This window comes from Leptodactylus fuscus, chromosome 2 (genome assembly GCF_031893055.1).
Source record: "Leptodactylus fuscus isolate aLepFus1 chromosome 2, aLepFus1.hap2, whole genome shotgun sequence".
Taxonomy (NCBI): domain Eukaryota; kingdom Metazoa; phylum Chordata; class Amphibia; order Anura; family Leptodactylidae; genus Leptodactylus; species Leptodactylus fuscus.
Window position 1 is genome coordinate 275,787,449 of NC_134266.1, and position 20,005 is coordinate 275,807,453.

The 20,005-nt window shown below is 45.9% G+C and overlaps 1 protein-coding gene across 1 annotated transcript; it reads right to left on the reverse strand.

The window, feature by feature from the left end:
* Positions 1-9,192: 9,192 nt before the first annotated feature.
* Positions 9,193-10,140, reverse strand: LOC142194177 (olfactory receptor 1500-like). Its single transcript, XM_075263193.1, has one exon. The coding sequence runs from the start codon at positions 10,138-10,140 to the stop codon at positions 9,193-9,195; it is 948 nt and encodes a 315-aa protein (XP_075119294.1).
* Positions 10,141-20,005: the final 9,865 nt, after the last annotated feature.

Genomic DNA, 20,005 nt, shown 5'->3' on the forward strand with positions numbered 1-20,005 from the left:
AAGGCGACCAGAGAGGCAAACAAAGAGCAGTACATCACATAATGGAGAAACAAATTAAATAACTCCAAGAAACTCACTGTGTACCAATCCCTGCAAAGGGACTACACCATGGCCACCTACCTGGAGAAAATACCCCACCCCAAATACAGACAGACCCTGAGCCGGTACAGACTGAGCGCCCACAACCTAGAGATTGAAACGGGGCAGCACAAGCAATCCTACAAGCCACGGGAGAACAGACTGTGCCAGCACTGTGACCAGGGGGCCCTAGAAGACCAGACCCACTTCCTGCTACACTGCACCAAATACTCAGCTGTGAGGGCCGTCTACTACCAAAGACTCTCTGCCCACATCCCAGACTTCATATCTGCAGACAAGAAGAGGAAACTCTACATCCTACTGGGAGAAGAAGAGGCCACTGTGGAGATCGCTGCCCAATATGTGTCCAGCTGTCACCAAACAAGAGGAAGATGAGACCCCAAAGACTATTAAACCACCACCCACCACCCAAAGACCTTTAAGCCCCCCCATCACCCGCCTACCCCACGCCCACTCATACCCACACGTCCCAAACAAGAACGATGAGACCCCAAGGACATACAAACCCCCAACCCACACAGCCCTCACCCATCCCCTTCCCCCACCATTCTTTGCTTTGGCAACACCAAATGTTTTTCTTCGGTCATGCTAATAAAGCATCTTTGTATTTGTATTTGTGTCAAGATAACACCAGTGTGATGGGGCCACAAAGTGCTGCCACCTCCCTACTCTGCCATTTGGTCACTGAAAGGCCCCTTAAGGCTGCTGCAACTTCCACGCTCTACCACTGGGTCAACAAGGGCTTCTTGGCATCTCTGTGTCTGTTAGCTGTGTTCCAAGACCCACTTCTGGTCCATTGGAGGTGTTTGCTAGACATGAAGTCTAGACATTTTTGCCCATTATCTTTGCCCTCTGCCATGGGTGAAGTTTCAGAGTTTGATGTTGCTCACATATTGGTGAGACTCTTGAATGGTTATTATAACGAGAAAGATAATGATGGAGACCTTCGTTGTTCTTGAACATCATGTGATACAAGTATCATGGTAGAAGATAGAATAAGCCAATGTGTGCACAGCCATAACTACAGTGTGTCAGGTCAGCAAACAACCATTAGAGAACACCAGGTGACAACAAATACTGGAAATAAAGCTGGAGGAAAGTGACTTATCAACAAGCGAGCCCAGAAATGTAAAGTAAGTGGTAGAGTAAGAGCTGGGGTACCAGTGGTACCCCAGCGTCTCGTAGGAGAAACAGCATTCTAAATTATGAGGCAGAGGCAGTCAATGGGGGGGAGGCATATTTCTGTAGAAGGGCACCAAAATAAATATGTGTTTTGACTCTACTGTCTGGACTGGGGAAAGGAGTGCTGGGTTTCAAGAAAAGAAATGGGATTCACCAGGTTTCAGGTACCAGATTGTCAGAATGGTTGTCTTTGTGCTGAAGAGAAGTACTTAGGAGATTCTTGAGACAATTAGTGGCCTAGTGGTTGTGAGGACCCTAAACGTGAAAGAGCAACTTTATACATGTGACTGGTGCAGCCCTATAAATGACATCGAGCTGGGAAAGCTGTGGTAGGGGATAGCTTTTTTTTTTTTTTTTGACTCATTATGGCAGGAACCATCTTGAGCATAACATAACCATCTGCCATAACCGTAACTGGACTTTCAAAGGGCTGAGGGATCTTCCATTGGGCCATTGGGGTGCGCTCATGTTTTCAACTGGGAGGACAGAAGGAGCACATCTTTGCAGTGAAGAACCTGGCATTCTCTCTTATTTTGTGGGATGACATAATGTCATCTTATCAATAATAAATCTTTGTAGGGCTTGTTTATTGTGAGACAAGTTGTAGTTTTGATTGGTACCATTTTTGGGACACTACCTTTAAAGGTTATATGTAGTTATCGACTCGGCTTGCCTGAACACAAATTTGTTCCTCGGGTGTCTGCGTGATTACCCTCCTGCTCATCTTCTACTCCAGTCCATCCTGCTCACTTCACTTCACTCTGCTCTGGGTCCTTCTGTGTCCTACTTGGGGTTCACTGAGTGTGTTTCACTCTCTTAGTAGTTGCGGATTCGGGCCTCGGACTTTTACCAAGTCCAACTCCACCATCAGAAGCTTTGGTGAAGAACTCCGGCGCCTGGTTCTGCTCCAGTTAGGAGGGTGTAGCACACCCAGGACTGTTTTTGCCTTGGCGCTTGGGGTTTCTAGTCGCCCAGGACTTACAGAGTTATTTGTTGCATTAGGCTCTTAACAATGTAATAATTAATTAAAACATGTAAATATTTGCTTTAAAAAAACATAATTGATAAATTGCAACAGATATAAGAGCTTTATTGTACAGAGTAACACAGGATAGAATACAGAATTTTTTGCTTCTAGGAACCTTCTGGCTTGTCTGTGGCCTCAATGGTTATGTAAGGATTTTACCATAGACTGCAATAGAGTTCTACTGGAATCAATTGTACCAGTGATGTAATGATTGAAGGGTCAAGCCCCAAATAATAGAAATAAAAACTGAATCTTGTGCTGTAAAAAAACACTCCATAAATAAGAAAGCTTTTAGTCCCCGGATTAGTCCCCAGACGTTCCAGCACTGCCGCCCCCTGTAGTGGTCACATGGGTGGTCACAAGCACACAATGTCCCATCCACTCCTGTGACCGTGCAGCCATTCCCCGACCAATGGTGACAAGTTTCTCTCTTATTTTTGCTTAAGCAATCCTCTTTTTATTGTTTTGATACATCAAAAAAAAAAAATATTGCACATTTTCTAAAGGTCTATTCTAAAAATCTTGTTCCATTTGCATCACTCCTACAGGCAGTCAGCGGTTAGCACAACAATCTTGCAGCCCTGGAGTCTTAGGCTTAAACTCAACCAAAGACAATATCTGCAAGGAACATGGATGCACAAAAGCGATAAAACAAACTTTTTACACCCAAGTTACAGACGTTGGCACTTTACAGGTTCACTTAAATATGAAATGATCCTAAAATAAACACAAACCAAGAATTACTTGGATTTGCCCAATTTTTGCTTTAAGGTCTGAATCATCTTGGTCTTTAAAGCTTCTGTCCTTATCCCATAGATCAGAGGATTGAGGGTGACGGAGACCGTTGGACCACCTATTGAGATTACAACGTGCGTGACTGTAGACAGGGAACCACCATTTAACCTGTACCTGAAGCTGACAAATAGAGTGGTCACCATGAATGTAGAGAACGTGATAATGTGGGTCACCAATGTATGGATGGCTTTCTGGTTGGCTTCCATCGAGATCTTCATGCACACAAGAAAAGTCCTTATGTAGCAGTAGATCACAGTCACCAATGACCCCACGACCAACAGCAAGGTCCAAGTCGTTCCGTAAGCATCATTGACGATTGTACTGACACAAGACAATCGGACAAGAGACAATGTTTCACAATACACATTATAGATACTGTTGCCACATAATGTCAACCTGACCACCAGCATGCCAGCTACCAACCCGCTTATCAAGATCACCAACCAGATGATAGCTATGGACTGTAGAGCCTTCTTGCAGGACATCAGAGAGTGGTATCTCAATGGAAAACCAACAGCCAGGTATCTGTCATAGGCCATGATGGTGAAAGTCAATATCTCTACAGTAGCAAAGGTCTGAATAAGATATGCTTGGGTCAGACATCCTGGAAATGAGATGGTGAAAGATCCAGTGAACAAGTCTATGGCCAGCTTGGGGAGGAAGGCTGAGCTGCCAACCATGATGTTCCATACCAGGTTAGATATGAAGATGTACATAGGTTCATGGAGAGATTGTTCTGTCCATACAACATACACAATTAATGCACATAAGAATATTGTGGTGAGATATATTACAAGGGCAACCACAGAGTAGAAGTATTTCAGGTGCTCCATCTCCTTGAGACCTAAGAGAACATAGTCACGGATGCTTAAGACCATGGACATATTGTCCATTGTTGAAGACTTTGCTGAGATCCACATAGATTAACATTACAATGTTTGTTACAGATCCATTGGCCCGATCTAACAAAAAAGCAGGATCTTATATAGAGATAAATTGGAGGTAGGAAAGTCTCCTGAATGAAATCTGACAGATGAGCAGTGAGGGACATCAGAGACGTCTTCCCAATGGACTCGCCCTCCAGACACCGGTCCCTACTAATAAGCTCATTAGTGTCAGGAATGTTTTACTAATGATCTGTTTACTTTGTACAAATTGCTGAGAATGACAAAAGACACAAAGTAACATAATGGAGGATCTCGGGAGTTCTGAGGTGCAGGGTATGTCTAGGCAGATAAGATATCTATGGCAGATCTATGGATGAGATAAGCAAAGTTTTGAAAATTTGATTCTGATGCTTTGCCGGATTTCGACAAAAAAATTGATTCTATCCAATTTTATTTGTGGGGCCAAAAATGACCAAAAAACTCACGTGTGAACTCAGCCTTACACATCGATGTTAGTACCAGGTATAAACAACCGTGCAGAGGCTCAAGGTCCTACTGTAGTGTGAAACAGCGCACATTTTTGACATCCTCATCTACTGATTCCACACAGATATCTACAGAACCTGTTCTAGTAAATTCTTATAAAAGTAGCGCCCTCATGACAGAGTGGAGAGGGCATCATAGTGACATGGAGACATAGTGTGGAGGTGGCAGCAGCATGAGGAGGCCACAGAGCGGCAAGGTTATACAATGCTGCAGCAGCCTTAGGAGACCATCAGCGTAAGGAGGCCATACAGTGACCCAGTGCCATAGTGAGCAGGCTGCATAAAAGTGAGTGGCAGAGTGTGGAGGTTTCAGCAGGCTTAGGACCCAGTGCCAGAGTGAGCAAGTGGCAGCAGCATGAGAAGGCCATACAGTGACCCAGTGGCAGAGGGTGGAGGTAACAGCAGTGTGAGGAGGCCACACAGTTACCTAGTGGAAGAGTATGGAGGTGTCAGCAGCTTTAAAATGCCATACAGTTACTAAGTAGCAGAGTGAGCAGGCCACAACTGCATGAGGAGGCCATACAGTGACCCAGTGGCAGAGTGTGGGGGTTGCAGCAGGCTTAGGAGCCCATAGAGCTGTAATGGCGAACCTATGTCATGGATGCCAGAGGAGGCACTCAAAGCCCTCTCTGTGGGCAGCCATCTGTGGAGCAGATTATAATGTGTGATGGCCACTGTGGAGCAGATTATACTGTGTGGTGACCACAGTGGAGCAGATTATACTGTGTGGTGGCCACTGTGGAGCAGATTGGACTGTGTGGGGCCATTGTGGAGCAGATTAATCTGAGTGGGGACCCTTTACTATTTCTTTCATACAGTATCTGTTTTCTAGCAGACGTGATATTATTACAGGTCATAATAACATTGCACGGTCCTATAAAACAGATCTGCATGATGTAAATAGTGAATATTAATTGTTCAAAATTATACCAAATTCAGTACAAAGTTGTTTGTATAATTGAAAGCTCTGTAAAGCCCCATTCACACGACCGTATTTTGTGGGTCCGTAATTGTCTGCAATTGTGGATCCGCACAGTGTTAAGATTCAATTGCCATGTTGGTACTTTGTGATAATTTAGTAGGTTTTGGGTTGCAGATTGGGCACTCAGTCTCGAAAAGGTTCACCATCATCAGCCATAAAGTGACCCAGTGGCAGAGTGGGAAGGTGAAAGCTGCATGACTAGACCATATAGTAACCCATGGGCAAAGTGACGAGGTAGCAGCAGCCATAGGAGTCCATATAGTTACTCAGTGGCAGAATGTGGAGGTTGCAGCAGCCTTAGGAGTCCATAGAGTGACCCAGTGGCAGAGTGGGAAGGCAGAAGCAGCATGAGTAGGCCATATAGTAACCAAGTGGAAAAGTGTGGAGGAGGCAGCAGCCATAGGGAGCCATACAGTGACCCAGTGGCAGAGTGAGCAAGTTGCATCAGCCTTTGGAGGCCATACACTGACCCATTGGCAGAGTTTGGAGGTGGCAGCAGCCTTAGGAAACCATACAGTAGACCTGGGCATTGTATGGCCCATGGGCCACATCTGGCCCTCTACCTCTCTCTGACCGGCCCACATAGGTCCTAGGTCCTTTTATGATGTCATCAAATGTCCTTTAACTCACTAATATAGAATTAGACTCTTTAGTGGGCGGAGCCACACAGGACAATGTGGTTGTGTTGCACAGAGAGAGATAGCTGCCAGGAATGGAGATTGAAGGAATATAAGGAGGAGAGAAGAGACAGCATGTGTGAGCAAGAGGGGGGAACTGGGGGAAGATGTAGGGGGCAGTTTAACTGAAGGCAGGATATTAAAATGTGGGGAGTAGCTGGAGGGGGACATATCTCCCTCTAGTTGCCCCCAGTTTAACGTCCCCCTCCAACTAACCCACTGTTTAATGTCCCCATCCATCTGCCCCAGTTTAATGTCCCCTCTAGTTTCCCCCAGTTTAAACTGGAGCACGAGGAGAGGGAGTTAATACTGTAGGACATTAGGAGGGGAACGTTATAATGTGGGGGCATATAATGTTAGGGTGACTATAGGAGGATTATACTTTGTGGGGGCACATGGAAAAATGGATGAGAATAGGCCGAGTCAATGTAGAAGTGGGTGGAGCTAAATTTGCTTCAGTGTGCATAGCCCTCTAGAACCGTTTGGAAGTTTGGATGTTTGTTCCTCAATCACATAAAAACGGCTGAACGTATTTGAATGAAATTTGGCACATAGATAGTTTGTAAGCTCAATTAAAACATAGGCTACTTTTTATCCTGGTAAATGACATGGCTTCATGAGTGTTATGAATTTTTGTTCCATACTATATTACACTGCTCTTATCTCAGCTTCTGAGAAAGCCAGGGCTTTTATCTCTCTGTGTAAACACTCAGCTAACCCTCAGTGGATTGTGTACATGCATTTGCATATTATCTGAACTGCTCCAGGCACTGAAGGCAACTTGACATGGGCAAACACCTTTAATCCAAATTGGCAGTTTGTCAATTTTAAACATGTCTGGAAAAAGAAAATCTAATTTGTCGCAAACAACGACAGCTATGAAGGAGCCCGAAGTAATCAGAGTTCTCCTCAAGTGGAACTAAGGGGGATCATCGACACCAACAACACATGCATTACATGACGTCGCAGCGAGCAGCTGAGATGCTGAAACAATTACAGGCATGGTGCGAAGAACAACCAGGCCAACTTGAGAGCTGCCAAAACGCCGAAGCAGGCGGATCATTAACACCAACAACACTCTCATTATATGGCGTCCCAGCGAGCTGCTGAGATGCCGCAACAATCACGGGCACAGCGCGAGGAAATAGTTCAGCAGAAGGCCAGCTTCAGAGCTTCCGAAACGCCGGAGCAGGCAAACCATCGGCGCCAGCAATTTACTGAATATAGGCGGATCATACACTCCAACAACCCAAGGAAGTTAATGGTGGTTGGGCTTGTTTATGGTGGGACAAGTTGTAGTTTTGATTGGTACCATTTGTGGGAGACTACCTTTAGCATGTAGTAATGTAATAATTAATTAAAAACTTTAAATATTTGCTTGAGAAAAACCACAATCAATAAATTGCAACACATATAAGAGCTTTATTGTACAGAGTAACACAGGATAGAACACAGATTTTTTTGCTTAAAGAACCTTTTGGCTTGTCTGTGGCCTCAATGTTTATGTAAGGATTAGAGATGAGCGAACACTGTTTGGAACAGCCGTTCCGAACAGCATGCTCCCATAGAAATGAATGGACGTAGCTGGCATGCGGGGGGTTAAGCGACCGTCCGCCAGCAAAGTGTACGTGCCAGCTGCTTCCATTCATTTCTATGGGAGCATGCTGTTCGGAACGGCTGATCCGAACAGTGTTCGTTCATCTCTAGTGAGGATTTTACCATAGACTGCAATACACAGAAACATTAAAAAGTTACGATTGAAATAAGTTTTGTCATTTTTCAAGTTTTGGGATTTTTTAAAAAAAAGAAACTCAAACATAACACAACGTTAGGAGCGATTGTCCAAGGGTCTTCACCACCCAGTTCCCTCCAGCACCATCAGCGTTACTTAGACATTGGAGTTTCCAGATACATCACCAATGTTGTATTTGTTCTAACCATCTATTGTCAGTAGTGATGTAAAGATGGGTCACTATGGAGTCACTCTATAGAGGTGTGAACTTCTATTGTAACCCTGCCTGCCTTGTTTCTGGTGTAAATGAGGTGACTGCTGCAATAGAACTCCTACAGAATTAGCAAATGCACGGCTGCTATTAGGCTTTAGTGGACAGGGTGAGGATTGCAGGACATTGTTTTTTGGAATACAGACAGTGACATGGAAAGTATAAAATAATCAAAAATCCTTACAAATTGTGTTTCTCATAAGAACACTTTCCCTTTAAACTTGTACTTGGACAAAAATAGAAAATGCTATAAAATAATTAAAGACCTTTTAGTCCCCAGATTAATATCTAGCCGTTCCTGCACCACCGTTCCCTGCAGTGGTCACATAGGTAGTCATAAACGCACAACGTCCCATCCACTGCTGTGACCACTGCAGCCAATCCCCGACCAATGGTGACTTTTGCTTTTTCAAGACTTTGCAGATGGAACATTTAATGTGTTACATTATATTGTTATGGATGACCAATATTATTGATAGACAGTGTGTTCTCCCAATGCCTTAGTGATACAGGGGTGTGTATACTTATGCAATACCCTTTTTATTGTTTCAATACATGTAAATAAAAAAATAGCAAATTTTCAAAAAGTCTATTCTAAAAATCTTGTGTAAAGCTCCTTTGTAGAGCAAACCTCTGGGTATCCATGATGGCACACTACACAGAGTTCTATGTAAATGATGACATGTGATGTTCCATTGTTGTCTTCTCCGATGGGAAACCTAGAAATGCTGGAGGATGGTTGAGCACATCACTGGTGTTACACGACGGCAGGATCAGCTTATACAAGGTGTATCTGTAATCTTTGAACTTGAACATAGACACAAAACAAGACTATAAGTTTAAATCAAGATTATGTATAAAGTTGCTCCATTTGGATTCATGGAAGTGATAAAACAAACATTTACCACCCAAATTACAGAACACTTAGAGAAACGTTGGCACTTTACAGGTTCATTTAGCTATGAAGTGATCTCAGAGTAAGAAGAAACCAAGAATTATTTGGATTTGCCCAATTTCTGCCTTAAAGCCTGAATCATTTTTGTCCTTAAAGCTTCTGTCCTTATCCCATAGATCAGAGGATTGAGGGTGATGGAGACCGTCAGACCACCCATTGAGATTACAACATGCGTGACTGTGGACAGGGAACCACCATTTAACCTGTACCTGAAGCTGACAAATAGAGTGGTCACCATGAATGTAGAGAACGTGATAATGTGGGTCACCAATGTATGGATGGCTTTCTGGTTGGCTTCTACTGAGATCTTCATGCAGACAAGAAAAGTCCTTATGTAGCAGTAGATCACAGTCACCAATGACCCCACGACCAACAGCAAGGTATAAGTTGTTCCGTAAGCATTATTGACGATTGTACTGACACAAGACAATCGGACAAGAGACAATGTTTCACAGTACACATTATAGATACTGTTACCACATAATGTCAACCTGACCACCAACATGATAGCTACCAACCCGCCTATCATGATCAGTAACCAGGTGAAAACCAAGAACTGTAGAGCCTTCTTGCAGGTCATCTGAGAGTGGTATCTCAATGGAAAACCAACAGCCAGGTATCTGTCATAGGCCATGATGGAGAAAGTTAATATCTCTACAAGAGCAAAGTTCTGAATAAAGAATGCTTGGGTCAGACATCCTGACAACGAGATGGAGGAAGATCCAGTGAACAAGTCTATGGCCAGCTTGGGGAACAATGCTGAGCTGCCAACCATGATGTTCCATACCAGGTTAGATATGAAGATGTACATAGGTTCATGGAGAGATTGTTCTGTCCATACAACATATACAATTAATGAACATAAGAATATTGTGGTGAGATATATTACAAGGGCAACTGTAGAGTAGAAGTATTTCAGGTGCTCCATCTCCTTGAGACCTAAGAGAACATAGTCATGGATATTGAAGACCATGGACATATTGTCCATTGTTGAAGACTTTTCTGAGATCCAAATAGATTAACATTACAATGTTTGTTATAGATTCATTGGTCCGATCTAACAAGAAAACAGGATCTTATATAGACATATATTGGAGGTAGGAAAGTCTCCTGAATGAAATCTGACAGATGAGCAGTGAGGGACATCAGAGACGTCTTCCCAATGGACTCGCCCTCCAGACACCGGTCGCTACTAATAAGCTCATTAGTGACAGGAATGTTTTACTAATGATCTGTTTACATTGTACAAATTGCTGAGAATGACAAAAGACACAAAGTAACATAATGAAGGATCTCGGGAGTTCTTAGGTGCAGGGTATGTCTAGGCTTAGTGGACCATGGAGAGGTCTATAATATTACTTCATCATTCTAAAGGTCCATATACAGAAACCAATAGAATAGTGGAGTAAAAAGAATGTAGTCAGAATGTTTCCTGCGCCTTGGCAGTGCCGGCCTACTGGGCAAAGCCTATGGTCTATGTACAGTCCTATGAAAAAGTTTGGGCACCCCTATTAATCTTAATCATTTTTAGTTCTAAATATTTTGGTGTTTGCAACAGCCATTTCAGTTTGATATATCTAATAACTGATGGACACAGTAATATTTCAGGATTGAAATGAGGTTTATTGTACTAACAGAAAATGTGCAATATGCATTAAACCAAAATTTGACCGGTGCAAAAATATGGGCACCTCAACAGAAAAGTGACATTAATATTTAGTACATCCTCCTTTTGCAAAGATAACAGCCTCTAGTCGCTTCCTGTAGCTTTTAATCAGTTCCTGGATCCTGGATGAAGGGATTTTGGACCATTTCTTTCTACAAAACAATTCAAGTTCAGTTAAGTTTGATGGTCACCGAACATGGACAGCCCGCTCTCAAATGATCTGAAAACAAAGATTGTTCAACATAGTTGTTCAGGGGAAGGATGCAAAACGTTGTCTCAGAGATTTAACCTGTCAGTTTCCACTGTGAGGAACATAGTAAGGAAATGGAAGACCACAGGGACAGTTCTTGTTAAGCCCAGAAGTGGCAGGCCAAGAAAAATATCAGAAAGGCAGAGAAGAAGAATGGTGAGAAGAGTCAAGGACAATCCACAGACCACCTCCAAAGAGCTGCAGCATCATCTTGCTGCAGATGGTGTCACTGTGCATCGGTCAACTATACAGCGCACTTTGCACAAATAGAAGCTGTATGGGAGAGTGATGAGAAAGAAGCCGTTTCTGCACGTACGCCACAAATAGAGTTGCCTGAGGTATGAAAAAGCACATTTGGACAAGGCAGCTTCATTTTGGAAACAAAGATTGAGTTGTTTGGTTATAAAAAAAGGCGTTATGCATGGCGTCCAAAAAGAAACAGCATTCCAAGAAAAACACTTGCTACCCACTGTAAAATTTGGTGGAGGTTCCATCATGCTTTGGGGCTGTGTGGCCAATGCCGGCATCGGGAATCTTGTTAAAGTTGAGGGTCGTATGGATTCCACTCAGTATCAGCAGATTCTTGAGAATAATGTTCAAGAATCAGTGACGAAGTTGAAGTTACGCCGGGGATGGATATTTCAGCAAGACAATGATCCAAAACACCGCTCCAAATCCTCAGGCATTCATGCAGAGGAACAATTACAATGTTCTGGAATGGCCATCCCAGTCCCCAGACCTGAATATCATTGAACATCTGTGGGATGATTTGAAGCGGGCTGTCCATGCTCGGCCACCATCTAACTTAACTGAACTTGAATTGTTTGTCCAAAATACCTTCATCCAGGATCCAGGAACTGATTAAAAGCTACAGGAAGCGACTAGAGGCTGTTATCTTTGCAAAAGGAGGATCTACTAAATATTAATGTCACTTTTCTGTTGAGGTGCCCATACTTTTGCACCGGTCAAATTTTGGTTTAATGCATATTGCACATTTTCTGTTAGTACAATAAACCTCATTTCAATCCTGAAATATTACTGTGTCCATCAGTTATTAGATATATCAAACTGAAATGGCTGCTGCAAATACCAAAATATTTAGAACTAAAAATGATTAAGATTAATAGGGGTGCCCAAACTTTTTCATAGGACTGTAACTAGTTATCCATCTGATAAGGTATGTATGGCAGATCCACAGGACATGGACCTCGTGTGACTATCCCATATGTATCTATGATGAGAAAACCTCTTTGATCATGTGAACATTATAATGACACATAGTAGTAGTCTGTGCATCCTACTAATATTATAAATGTTTGGATGTTTGGATGTTTGTGAGTTTGGATGTTTGTTCCTCAATCACGCTAAAACACCTGGACGGATTTGCGTGAAAATTTCCACAAACATAGCTTTCCCTTAGGATTGAGTCATAGGCTACTTTTTGTGCCACTAAGCAACATGGCTTCCTAGCAGGACACTCACAAAAGCAGGACTCCTAACCCCAGGTATAGACTCACACACACTGCCTCGCATTTCCAGCCACAAACTGCCTGCACACTCCTTATTGTCACCCCTCGGGTAGCCCTCACTCTACTCACTCACATTTACACGTATTTGCTCACCCCCTTGCTCACCTTACACAGAGCAGCCCGCCATGTTTGCTGAACACCAGCACGACACCGCTTGGGCAGTGAGACGAACTACACTGCACTGAGGAGGCCACACGCACACTTCCTGCCTACACATCACTACAGTGCACAGAAAGCCTGGCCCGCGGCGCCACAAGTCTATGCCGGCATTCCACAGTCATCCCCGACCCTCAAACTTGCCTTCCCTACCTTGCTTTGCCTGCTCAGCGGTAAGTTCCCTGGACACATGCTCCTGCTCTTTCTCCAGTCTCCTCCGCCCTAGCGTTTCCCCACAGCCCGCCGGCAAGCCCATACGGGCTGGCCCTCCACAACATCCCCAAGGAGCAACCGGCTCTCTGCTACACCCGGAGGCCTTACAATACAAATGCCCCCCCCCCCATACCTTCAAAGTTGCAGGCCGGCTCCTGGTTGCTGACCTCACAGGAGCCGACCTGTTCCGCTGCCAGCCGGGAGCATGCTTAATGCTCCCCTGCCTCTCATTCCAACGCGGCTGCTCCTAGCCGCGATAGTACGGCACCCAATGTCCCATAGACGGCAATACACTTATATTGCCGTCTATGGGTACTTGCAATCACATGCTTGCAGCTTTGATTGCAGCCATTAAGATTTAACCCCCCTTCCCCCTCAAACACCCCTTCCCCATACCTTCCAAGTTGCAGGCCGGCTCCTGGCTGCTGACCTCGCAGGAGCCGATCTGTTCCGCTGCCCACCGGGAGCATACTGAAAGCTCCGACGCCTGTGCTTAAAATACTACTATCGTGGTTGGGCTATAGACAGCCACAATAATAGTACCGCACACAATCTCCCATAGACGGCAATACACGTGGATTGCCGTCTATGGAGACTTGCAATCAAAGGATTGCAGCCATTAACATTTAACCCCACATCCCCCCCCCTCAAACACCCCTTCCCCATACCTTCCAAGTTGCAGGCCGGCTCCTGGCTGCTGACCTCACAGGAGCCGACCTGTTCCGCTGCCCACCGGGAGCATACTGAAAGCTCCGACGCCTGTGCTATCGCGGCTGGGCTATACACAGCCACGGTATTACTACATACACAATATACAATATCACATTTACTGGCCCACCAACATTTTTAAACTACTTTCACAAGTCTGTGTCCGCCCAATTCTCAAATCACCGCAGACGAAGTCGCGGATAAAAGCTAGTAGATCATAAAGTATAGAAGCAAACAGGAACATTCAAGAGGGTCCCCATCCTGAGACCCCTAGTAGTAAGCAGACTGAAGGAGCAACAGAAGCCAAAGAGGGGGAAGCTGAAATGCCTCCGTACCCACTAGAGATGAGTCAAAAGAAAAAGATTTATTTTGGACTGAATAAGTTTGCTTGGAATCTAGAAATACTGTGTAGTACTATTGTACTGTTTACATTTTTCTTTTCAGGAGCATATTATACTCTGTGGAGCAATATACTGGGGGCGGGGCTGTGGAGAGCCTTTTATACTGTGTGGCATATTATATTGTGTGTCACCACAAAGGGGTATTATACTGTATTGGGGATCTGGGGAGAGTAACATAATAAGGGAAGCATATACCATATAGGGCCACTGTATGGGGTGAGGGGAGCATTTTATATTGTGTAGGGCAATGTGGAACATTATATACCATGAGGAGCATTATACTGAGGAGGGATGTGGGGAGCATATCCTGTATGGGGCCACTGTGGAGCTTTATACTGTGGTAACATGGCCATGTCATTCACCATACATCCATGAACTAGCTTTGAAGCTATTGGGGTCCGCACATGGAGCTGTTGGGATGACTATACTGGGAACATACTTGGTAACACTGGTTAGTCAGCACATATGTAAGATGTCAGTGAAGGAGCCAGGGTGTAGGCTATTAGCAGGAAGCTGTTGGGTGGGTCCTAGAACAAGTTGCTCTGGTGGGTCGTAGGCCCTTCAGTCTGACACTGTGTAGAACAGGAGGCAATGTGGGGAACAGAGTTACTGTGGAGGACCAGAGGCAATGTGGGGAACAGAGGGGTACAGTGGAGGACCGGAGGCAATGTGGAGAACAGAGGAGTAATGTTGATGACAGGGGACAATATGGGAATCAGAGGGGTACTAAGAAGGACAGGGGGCAATGTAGGGGACAGAAGGGCACTGTGGGGAGCAAGCAGCAAGTCTGGGATAGATGGGTACTCTAGTGGACAGGTGGAACTGTGTGGAAAAAAGTAACAAATTTGGAAAAGGGGAACTGTGCGGACAGTTGGGGTACTGTGGGTGAAATGGGACACTATTGGGGACAGTGGGGCACAGTGGCATTGTACTAAGAATATCCACTCGCAGCGCACATTAAAAATGCCTACCTGTGTTTAGACAAAACAAACTAAAATGATGGTATCAGTAGGATGGGAGTTTTTGTCCTGTAGGTTAGATAAGATGTGGAGAATTTTTGGACTCCATGCTGTGTAGTGAACAGGATCGTTTTTAAAATGTGATTTTCAATCATTAAAAAATCCCATTGACTTGCATTAGGATCGGAATTGGAATCAGGATAGGTAATCGTATTTAAAAATGATCCTGAAATTTCAAGATCAGCGACCACGTGTTATTGAGCACCTGAGATTTCTGCTCTGATGGAACTGACTGAGAATATTTCTCAGTAAGAGGCTTCTTAGAGATCTGAGAAATTGAGTCCTGGATCTCCTTCACGCACACAATCACATCATGTATGGACGGTTCCTCAGATAGGGCTCCACGGCATGTGGCACTGAAGCTGAAGCTCCACTGAAGTCCTCAGCCAGGCCAGAAGCTGCTTAGTGGTGGCAATATAACGAGGGCAGGCACACCCAGCCCAGAACGGCCACTGACACAGAGGGCATTGCGGAAAAACCAGAAAGCCTCAGGAGTAACTAGCTGCCAAGGAAAAGAGATGAACAGCCTAAAAGGAGAAAACTACTAAAAAGTGAGTGGTTAACCCTCAAAATCCTTTTAGGATAAAAAAAAGTCTCCCTCCAGCGCAGTGGCGTAACTAGGAATGGCGGGTCCTCGTGGCGAACTTTTGACATGCCCCCCCCCCCCATCCCAACTGACGTCGAAGACCTCGACCGACCCCCTCCTCCGCACTCTATTATATCCCTTACTGGCCCCTGCACACAGTATTATCCCCCATAGTGGCCCCTGCACACAGTATTATACCCCATAGTGACCCCTGCACACAGTATTATCCCCCATAGTGACCCCTGCACACAGTATTATGTCCCATAGTGGCCCCTGCACACAGTATTATGTCCCATAGTGGCCCCTGCACACAGTATTATGTCCCATAGTGGCCCCTGTACACAGTATTATGTCCCATAGTGGCCGGTGCACACAGTATTATGTCCCATAGTGGCCGGTGCACACAGTATTATGTCCCATAGTGTCCCCTGCACACAGTATTATCCCCCATAGTGGCCCCTGCACACAGTATTATGTCCCATAGTGGCCCCTGCACACAGTATTATGTCCCATAGTGGCCCCTGCACACAGTATTATCCCCCATAGTGGCCCCTGCACACAGTATTATCCCCCATAGTGGCCCCTGCACACAGTATTATGTCCCATAGTGGCCCCTGCACACAGTATTATCCCCTATAGTGGCCCCTGCACACAGTATTATACCCCATAGTGGCCCCTGCACACAGTATTATCCCCCATAGTGGCCCCTGCACACAGTATTATGTCTCATAGTGGCCCCTGCACACAGTATTATCCCCCATAATGGCCCCTGCACACAGTATTATGTCCCATAGTGGCCCCTGCACACAGTATTATCCCCTATAGTGGCCCCTGCACACAGTATTATACCCCATAGTGGCCCCTGCACACAGTATTATCCCCCATAGTGGCCCCTGCACACAGTATTATGTCCCATAGTGGCCCCTGCACACAGTATTATCCCCCATAGTGGCTCCTGCACACAGTATTATGTCCCATAGTGGCCCCTGCACACAGTATTATGCCCCATAGTGGCCCCTGCACACAGTATTATGTCCCATAGTGGCCCCTGCACACAGTATTATGTCCCATAGTGTCCCCTGCACACAGTATTATGTCCCATAGTGTCCCCTGCACACAGTATTATGCCCCATAGTGGCCCCTGCACACAGTATTATGTCCCATAGTGGCCCCTGCACACAGTATTATCCCCCATAGTGGCCCCTGCACACAGTATTATGCCCCATAGTGGCCCCTGCACACAGTATTATGTCCTATAGTGGCCCCTGCACACAGTATTATACCCCATAGTGGCCCCTGCACACAGTATTATCCCCCATAGTGGTCCCTGCACACAGTATTATGTCCCATAGTGTTCCCTGCACACAGTATTATGCCCCATAGTGGCCCCTGCACACAGTATTATGTCCCATAGTGGCCCCTGCACACAGTATTATGTCCCATAGTGTCCCCTGCACACAGTATTATGCCCCATAGTGGCCCCTGCACACAGTATTATGTCCCATAGTGGCCCCTGCACACAGTATTATGTCCCATAGTGTCCCCTGCACACAGTATTATGTCCCATAGTGTCCCCTGCACACAGAATTATGCCCCATAGTGTCCCCTGCACATAGTATTATCCCCCATAGTGGCCCCTGCACACAGTATTATCCCCCATAGTGGCCCCTGCACACAGTATTATGTCCCATAGTGGCCCCTGCACACAGTATTATCCCCCATAGTGGCCCCTGCACACAGTATTATGCCCCATAGTGGCCCCTGCACACAGTATTATGTCCTATAGTGGCCCCTGCACACAGTATTATGTCCCATAGTGTCCCCTGCACATAGTATTATGCCCCATAGTGGCCCCTGCACACAGTATTATGTCCTATAGTGGCCCCTGCACACAGTATTATGCCCCATAGTGGCCCCTGCACACAGTATTATGCCCCATAGTGGCCCCTGCACACAGTATTATGTCCCATAGTGGCCCCTGCACACAGTATTATGTCCCATAGTGGCCCCTGCACACAGTATTATACCCCATAGTGACCCCTGCACACAGTATTATGTCCCATAGTGGCCCTTGCACACAGTATTATAGCCCATAGTGGCTCCTGCACACAGTATTATGTCCCATAGTGGCCCCTGCACACAGTATTATGTCCCATAGTGGCCCCTACACACAGTATTATCCCCCATAGTGGCCCCTGCACACAGTATTATGCCCCATAGTGGCCCCTGTACACAGTATTATGTCCCATAGTGACCCCTGCACACAGTATTATGTCCCATAGTGGCCCCTGCACACAGTATTATGTCCCATAGTGGCCCCTGCACACAGTATTATCCCCCATAGTGGCCCCTGCACACAGTATTATGCCCCATAGTGGCCCCTGTACACAGTATTATGTCCCATAGTGACCCCTGTACACAGTATTATGTCCCATAGTGGCCCTTGCACACAGTATTATAGCCCATAGTGGCTCCTGCACACGGTATTATACCCCATAGTGGCTCCTGCACACAGTATTATGTCCCATAGTGGCCCTGCACACAGTATTATGTCCCATAGTGACCTCTGCACACAGTATTATGTCCCATAGTGGCCCCTGTACACAGTATTATCCCCCATAGTGGCCCCTGCACACTGTATTATCCCCCATAGTGACCCCTGCACACAGTATTATGTTCCATAGTGGCCCCTGCACACAGTATTATGCCCCATAGTGGCCCCTGCACACAGTATTATGTCCCATAGTGGCCCCTGCACACAGTATTATGTCCCATAGTGGCCCCTGCACACAGTATTATGTCCTATAGTGGCCCCTGCACACAGTATTATGTCCCATAGTGGCCCCTGCACACAGTATTATCCCCCATAGTGGCTCCTGCACACAGTATTATGTCCCATAGTGGCCCCTGCACACAGTATTATGCCCCATAGTGGCCCCTGCACACAGTATTATGTCCCATAGTGGCCCCTGCACACAGTATTATGTCCCATAGTGTCCCCTGCACACAGTATTATGTCCCATAGTGTCCCCTGCACACAGTATTATGCCCCATAGTGGCCCCTGCACACAGTATTATGTCCCATAGTGGCCCCTGCACACAGTATTATCCCCCATAGTGGCCCCTGCACACAGTATTATGCCCCATAGTGGCCCCTGCACACAGTATTATGTCCCATAGTGTCCCCTGCACACAGTATTATGCCCCATAGTGGCCCCTGCACACAGTATTATGTCCCATAGTGTCCCCTGCACACAGTATTATGTCCCATAGTGTCCCCTGCACACAGTATTATGTCCCATAGTGTCCCCTGCACACAGAATTATGCCCCATAGTGTCCCCTGCACATAGTATTATCCCCCATAGTGGTCCCTGCACACAGTATTATCCCCCATAGTGGTCCCTGCACACAGTATTATGTCCCATAGTGTCCCCTGCACACAGAATTATGCCCCATAGTGGCCCCTGCACACAGTATTATACCCCATAGTGGCCCCTGCACACAGTATTATCCCCCATAGTGGTCCCTGCACACAGTATTATGTCCCATAGTGTTCCCTGCACACAGTATTATGCCCCATAGTGGCCCCTGCACACAGTATTATGTCCCATAGTGGCCCCTGCACACAGTATTATGTCCCATAGTGTCCCCTGCACACAGTATTATGCCCCATAGTGGCCCCTGCACACAGTATTATGTCCCATAGTGGCCCCTGCACACAGTATTATGTCCCATAGTGTCCCCTGCACACAGTATTATGTCCCATAGTGTCCCCTGCACACAGAATTATGCCCCATAGTGTCCCCTGCACATAGTATTATCCCCCATAGTGGCCCCTGCACACAGTATTATCCCCCATAGTGGCCCCTGCACACAGTATTATGTCCCATAGTGGCCCCTGCACACAGTATTATCCCCCATAGTGGCCCCTGCACACAGTATTATGCCCCATAGTGGCCCCTGCACACAGTATTATGTCCTATAGTGGCCCCTGCACACAGTATTATGTCCCATAGTGTCCCCTGCACATAGTATTATGCCCCATAGTGGCCCCTGCACACAGTATTATGTCCTATAGTGGCCCCTGCACACAGTATTATGCCCCATAGTGGCCCCTGCACACAGTATTATGTCCCATAGTGGCCCCTGCACACAGTATTATCCCCCATAGTGGCCCCTGCACACAGTATTATGCCCCATAGTGGCCCCTGCACACAGTATTATGTCCTATAGTGGCCCCTGCACACAGTATTATACCCCATAGTGGCCCCTGCACACAGTATTATCCCCCATAGTGGTCCCTGCACACAGTATTATGTCCCAT